Source organism: Martes martes, assembly GCF_963455335.1.
Source record: "Martes martes genome assembly, chromosome: 2".
In the NCBI taxonomy this organism is placed as follows: domain Eukaryota; kingdom Metazoa; phylum Chordata; class Mammalia; order Carnivora; family Mustelidae; genus Martes; species Martes martes.
The window spans coordinates 174064726-174071659 of record NC_137889.1 but is presented as its reverse complement, the minus strand read 5'-3'; the positions used below and the strand labels follow the sequence as shown (position 1 = coordinate 174071659).

At 50.7% G+C, this 6934-nt stretch overlaps 1 protein-coding gene across 1 annotated transcript; it reads right to left on the bottom strand.

The window, feature by feature from the left end:
- Nucleotides 1–3142: 3142 nt before the first annotated feature.
- On the bottom strand, nt 3143–6574 carry SHISA3 (shisa family member 3; the record flags this gene model as incomplete). The annotated part of the gene is made up of 2 exons (XM_080797437.1): nt 3143–3582; nt 6298–6574. 2 exons carry the CDS (start codon nt 6572–6574, stop codon nt 3143–3145), a joined length of 717 nt encoding a protein of 238 aa, XP_080653563.1.
- Nucleotides 6575–6934: the final 360 nt, after the last annotated feature.

Genomic DNA, 6934 nt, shown 5'->3' with positions numbered 1-6934 from the left:
GGGTAGGGGGCTGATGTGCCGTGGGTATTCAGTGGTTTGGACTCAGTTTTAAAAGGAATCCGACGATGCATAGGATGGTCCACCCGACAAAGACTTGATGGCCATCATCATGACTTTGAAATTTCCCACCATTCCTTTAGGTACAAAACACCTAATTCCATTTTACCTATAAAGTATCTTTTGCAATGCTTTAATATACACTGAATCTTCTGGATTTATAACTACTGTGAAAATCAAAAAGAGATCAGACCTTGCTTTGTTTGGGGGAAAAAATCATATTAACGGCCGCCATGCAATTAGGATGGTTGGGTTGCCAGTCTAGCAAACCTACATCAGTCTGGATTTGGAGCTGTCACATCTCAGTGATTCTGCTTAGAGGTTCAAATCTGAGACCTTTATTAGGTCTATTGGAGCTGTGACATTTTGAAATAAATTACTTTCCTTTTCTTTCTCCTTTCTATTTACCATTAAGCCATTGCATTGTTTTTTTTTTTAAATCATATCTGTAGGAGGTAATATTACCTATAAATTTCATTTAAGACTAAAAGGATGGCACAAAGTATTTGTTCTAAGGAGACCTCATTGGGCCCAACAGAATTGACAATCACTGCTGTAGAAAGAGGAACTGGGCTTCATGCTTTACTCCGCACTGGATTTCATGCACAGAAACGTCAAAACCTCAAGGCAGGTGTCCCCTCGCTGTTGGGATCTGGTTTTGCACACAGCTCCAGTACTGACAAGCTATGGGACCTTGGGCAAGTCACTTCATTTCTCCAAGTCTGTAAGATAGGAATTGAAATACCTCCCTGTTTGCAGTTGCTTGAAAGAGAAAATGAGTCAGTGCATGTAAATATTTACAATAGTTTTGGACGCCTGGGTGACGCAGTCAGTTAAGCATCCAATTCTTGTTTTCAGCTCAGGTCATGATCTCAGGGTCTTGAGATCGAGCTCTGCACTCAGCCCTACAAAGTCTGCTTAAGACTCTCCCTCTCCCTCTGTCCCACCCCACCATGTTCTCTCACTCTCTAAAACAAATAAATAAATCTTTAAGAATATGTATTTAGAATCGTTTTTGGCTCATAAGAGTTCAGTAGAGATTAACCTTTAAAATATCAAAGGAGCAGTATATAACAAACACGAATAGAACCAGTCTAATGGCATAGAGCATGCTCACGAATGTGTATCCTTCTCCTGTGAAGCTTTCCTCTTGCCCTTCTCTTCTCTCTGCCTCCCTTTCTTGGTTTCATCCCTTAATTATCTTGGTGAGCGTGGGCTATGTGAAGTCACCGTTTTAGTCACGGGAGAAAACAGGGCCTAGAAGTCAGAGCTCCTCTGCCATCAGACTGGGCACAGGCACAGTTATCTTCGAACTTGCTCCTCAGCTAGAATGCAAAGTGGCAAGGACACATGACCAGTCTCTTCGATCAGAATTCTACCTCCAAGTAGCCTTATTTTAAAAAGACTATTGAGGGACGCCTGGCTGGCTCAGTTAGTAGAGCATGTGACTCCTAATCTCGGGGTCCTGATTTCAAGTCCCACATTGGGCTTTGGAGCTTACTTAAAATACAAAATAAATAAATAAATGTAGGTTGTATTTAAAAAAAAATGAAAATGAAAATGAAAAGAGCTCTTGAGGGTGACACGTGATAGTGCAAATTACTTTAAACCTGGGTTCCCAAACAACACCCACAGGAGCCAGGTATGTCACAAAATTGAGGCAACTGGGGCAGGTTGGGGAGCCCAGGCCAGAGGCTGGTGAATGGCAAGCTCCTGGTCTAAAAAGGGCCAGCCTGACCCCAGGGCAGTCCAAGACCCTCCACACCCCATCTTCCGAGTGTCCCAAGAAGCCAGAAATCCAGATTCTTAGTAGAAATGTCCCGATTTTTAAATCTATAAAATTTCACTTCCCTCCCTGCTTTTCACAAACCCTGATACAGAAAAGAGCTTCTGAATGAAATTCAAAACCAATGCAGGATTTTTTTTTTAAATTTCAAAATATGAAGTGCTAAGTAAATACATTTCCTTTTATTGAATAGCAGAGAGTATCATTAAGAAGACAAAACGAAGAGCTTTGATCTAAAATTTCAAATGGGTTTCACAAAAACATAAAGTATTTTATTTATTCTAACCCAGCAGGATATATGCCCAAACGGGTCATCATCAGACATGGAATTCAGCGGCACTTAAGATACGTTAACATTAGGTGATTGTGACCAACAGCTGGGCTCTGAATTCCACAGTTATTAACATAAAAAATTTCAGTGTGACTACTAAATAATTAGTACCGTCAATGTGGTAAATACATTAAGTTACAAATCTTTACATTTGTACATAACTCATTTTACAAATAAAGGTTTTAAGACTCAACCATCCAACTTTCATTTAAACACTAAATGTTGCTGAACAAAAAGTCTGCAATAAATATTCCCTCAGGTGGGTGGGGGAAATGCTTTTACATAAGATCTGTGTTACAATGAATATCCGGGTAAATATTTAAAACTTTAAACTCCTTGTGCGGTTATGGAAATCTTGTATTCCGAAAAATTTTTAAAAACACGCTTATATTTTAAACAAAATTTAGTTGTTAATTTAAAAAGTAACTGTTCTCACAATGCTAATGTTATTCATGGTTAGGTTGCTCTCCGAATCATAAATAGGTTGTTCAGCTGTTCCCTCAGGTTGCTGATTGGTTAATTTTTTTAAAAAGAACTTTCAATAATTACCATCAGGTGTTTTTCTTCACTTGTTGATGTATAGATGTGTATTATGACTCACTAAACAACTTAGGTTGAAAAAAAGAACACATAGGCCCTTTCTAAACAGTATAGCTGAGCTGTCCAGTAACACATCTTCAGCCAATTTGCAACTTTAAAGTCGAGCAGCTCCCTATTTTGAATAAAAGTAGCACAAACTGAAATGTAATAATCACCATGATTTCCAAGCCAGAAAGCAATTCTGTAACACACCCATCCTGTGATTGGAGCCGGGAAGCGTAGACTAGGAAGGCGCTGTATTTTCCTAGCACATTCCTCCAGGACGATGGGTTCAAGGGAAATTCCCCCAGAAGTCCTTGTGGCCATTGCGACAACCCTCCACCTGTCTTCCGCGTCGTCCTACCGGCTGGATTTATCTCTGTGGCTTGTCAGCTGGAACTGAAGTCTGGACAGCTCTTCCCGGGCAGCGGGGGCTCCTGCTGGAGCGGGTAGGTGAAGTATTGGGGTGACACCAGGAAACCAGATGGCTGCGTCAGGTGGATTGGGTGGCCTGTGGTGTAAGGTGGGGGCGGTGAGGGCACCAGGCAGCCTGGCTCTGCTCTGGCAAAGGAGAATCTGCGGATAGAGCCCCCCGTGGAGCTAGAGCTGGTGGCCGTGCTGGACTGCCTGGAAGGTGCCCTGAGGCTTGTGGAGGTCAAGATCATGGGCAAGGTCTCTGTCTGGTAGCTGCGGAGTGAGAAGCGGATTGGCTGCTGCGAGGGCTCCTTGGGTCTCAAGCAGGTGCAGCAATAAACAGCCACCAGAGAGCCCAGGATGATGAAGGCGATGAAGATGGAGCCAACGATGAGGAAGGGAACGTAGACGGGCTCTAAAAGGTAAAAGCAGACAGACACAGGTGTTTGGACAAGAGTCTCCAGACTCCAGGCAGCTCACGGGTGGGAGGTAAGCAGCTCGGTGTGGCCGCCCTTGTCAGCCCAGGCTCTCGAGCTTGTTGCTGGTAATCTCTGAAGTGGGAAGTGAGATGGCAGAATGTTCTTGCTCCTAGCAGGGAGGAAGCAAGCTGATACTGGAGCCTCTGTTAGCAATTAGCCGTTACATTGCACATCTGGAAATCAGAAGGAACAGAATCTACCCTCCCGTTCAAGCGCTGGAGGGAGGGGAAGGGTGAGTTGTTTGGTTACCATGACTCTGGGTTTAAATCCAGGTTTTTGGTAGTTTTATCACGGTGGGGCTCTTAGGGTGCTGACCCATCTCTCAGGCTGAAAATTCTTCTCCCTTCCAAGAATCTCCAATCTAAGCAAAGAGAACTGAGCCTGTAAGTGAGACCCCCATTTTGAGACTAAGGAAAGAACGGTGTAAAGAAATCTGTAGTCGGCCCCCATTAACTGTGTCTGTGACTGCACGGGGAATTGTGTCATCTCTGGATGCTTCTTCCCAGAAAGGATTTGGGATGCCCACTCCGGCTGCCACACCTCTGCCCCTCAACTCACACCCAAACTCTGGGAAAGTCAGGCCGAACCTTAGATCGTGAGACAGTTCTTAGTGTTGGTGGCTTTCCGGGAGAGCATCCCTCAGAACAGACCCATTTTCTTCTCTCTGTGCAAGGCAGACATCAAATTTCCCACCCCTGAGCCCGCCCCCCAACTCCCTGGGGACACTCCCAGCGTCTCCCCTGTCTGATAGAGCCACCTCTGGATGCAACCTCCAGGGCTGAGGCAAAAGAAAGAAAACCTGCGTTGACAAAGGCCTTACTGTGTGCCTGACTCTTTCTTATGGATTATCTGAATCAAGTCCATGGAGACTCTTGTAAGGTGGACATGGTAAGCTCTGTTTTCCAGATGTGGAAACATGCTTGTTTTTGACCTTCCCAAAGACACAGGAGCAGAGCAGTGACTGACAGCTGACCATCAACCCGGAGGTTCTGCGGGTTCTTAGGCCTAAGCTCTTCCGTCTCCCATCCCCTCTGTCATGTTCAGTAGGCGAGGGGAAAGCCACTGACTAACCACTTAGCTGGCACAGTGCTAAGCATTCAGACACTCACTCAATCCACAATCCAACTCCTCTGAGAATATGCCCATGTGAGAGTTGAGAGGAGGCCCAGAACAGTTAAGTAACTTGCCCAAGTTACACAGCTGGCAAGGGGCAGAGCCACAAGCCAAGGTCCCTGAGTTCGGTGGATCCCGCCTCAGTGAGTGCAGAGATGGCCCCCTCTCCTGCTGCACCCCCCCCCAACAAAGAGGGTTGGGGCAGGCTCGGGAAGGCATCCCCCGCTGCAGACTGCGCATTGACACACTCCACAGGGCAACCGGGTCCCCCAGGGTGAGTGGAGTAAGCCAAGGGGAAGTCTGTATCTTTTTTTAAACAGGCGAGGACCGCTTCGCTTTCCCTGCGTTCCCCTGAGATGTTTTCTTCAGAAACCAGTTCTCCAACCCACCAGATTGGGAGTTTTGACGCTCAAGTTAAATTCCCTGAGAGCAGAATGGAGTTCTAAGGCAGAGCAAGCTCCCCTTTCCTCTGGGTTATTACTCTCTTGGCGGGTAGCGCTGGGGCGGAGGGGGTCTCTGGGCACCATTAATTCTCGTTCCCGGGGACCTTCTCTTGCCCGCTCTAGACCTCCGCTGTGGAGTTCTGGGGTGTCACCCGCTCTTAGCTCCGCCCGTTCCCCCTGTTTCCCGGCCATAAAAACCACCGCCTCAAGCTCTAACGGGTTTCCCTGACGTTCCCATTCAGGTGGAAAGCTTTTTCTTTTCTTTTCCTTTTTTTTTTCTCTTTCCTTTTTTCTTTCTTTCTTTCTCTCTTTCTTTCTTTTCTTTCTTTTTTTTTTTTTTTTAGGTGTAAAGTTCCTCCGCTGGGGTCATGATTTACTCCGCTCTGAAGTGAGCGGAAATTTGACCCGTGTTTTCCGACCTGAGAATAGGGGGCGGGCAGCCCCTGCGACCCTGGTTTCTAAATCGCCACCTCGAGGACCTGGGCATTTCTGAAAGGCGTGACAATAGGGGGTGGGCCAGAGAGGGTAATTCGATGCAGAGAAATGAAAGGAAGTCGGGAGAACGAGGCAGAGGCTTAAGAACGCTGCCAAAGATCCACCAAAAAAGGGGGGGGAGGGGATGAACGTGGATCAGGTTCCTTGGCCCCGTGGGGCTGCGGATGCGCTCCCCCACGAGTTGCGGTCTCTGGCCGCCGGCAATCCCGAAACTCCTGGAGTGACCGGGGTTCGCCATGGGGTGCCCCCACCGCCCTGGAAAAACCGCATCCCGACCTGGCGCTGTCCCCGTAGCTCTTCCCCTCACCTCCCGCGCTCCCGGGAGCTCCAGCTGTCTCGCCCAGGGCCACCGGGTGCAAGCCCTGCGGTCCTCGCTGTCCCTTGCAAACTTTCCTGGGGCCGACCCGCGGAGACCGCGTGAGGAGGGAATCGGGACTGCAAAGGAATTAGGGCGCCTGACCCGAAACGCGACCACCCGCTCCGCCTCGATGCCCCCACCTGGCCGCACCACGGTGCGCGGAGCCTGGACCGCCTGGAGCGCACGCGGGCCGACAAGCGCGGGCCGCGGGCGCCGGGCGGGGGCCAAGGGCCGGCACTTACGCGCGGTGACGCCGGGGTGCTCCAGCTCGCCGCGGTCGTTGGTGCAGCTTCCCTGCTCCAGCCTGGCGTCGGCCGCTGCGCAGCAGTAGCGCAGCGCGCAGGAGCCGCAGCAGATGGTGGCGTCCAGCGTGTCGAAGTCCTCCGGGCACTGGAAGCCCTCGTGGTAGTTGCCCTGCACGTCCACCCAGCCGTGGCAATATTCTCCGGACTGCTGAGCGCCCGCCGGGCTCCAGCGCAGCCAGCCCAGGAGGAGCCAGAGCGCCAGCAGCGCCCCCATCGCCGCTGGGCGCCCGGGGCGGCCGGGAGGGGACGCAGCAGGAGAGCGAAGGGCTGGGCGGCAGCGGTGCCGCCTCTCCCGGGGCGCGGCTCGGGCGGTTGGCCCCCCGGCGGCCGAGGCCCCCCTTGGCGCGGGCTAGCGGGGGCCGGGGAGGCGGCAGGGGCTGCGCCGCGGGCTCGGCAGGCCGGGGGTCTGCATGGTGCGCGGGGGCGAGAGGGCGGGGGCCCGCGAGAGGCGCCGGCGGAGGCTGCTGCGGGGGCTGCTACTGCCGCCCTTTGCGGGTCTCATACTGCCGCGGGCGCGAAGGGCGCGCCGAACCCTCGGCCGCCTCCCACCCCACTCCTCAAGGGAGCCATCGCG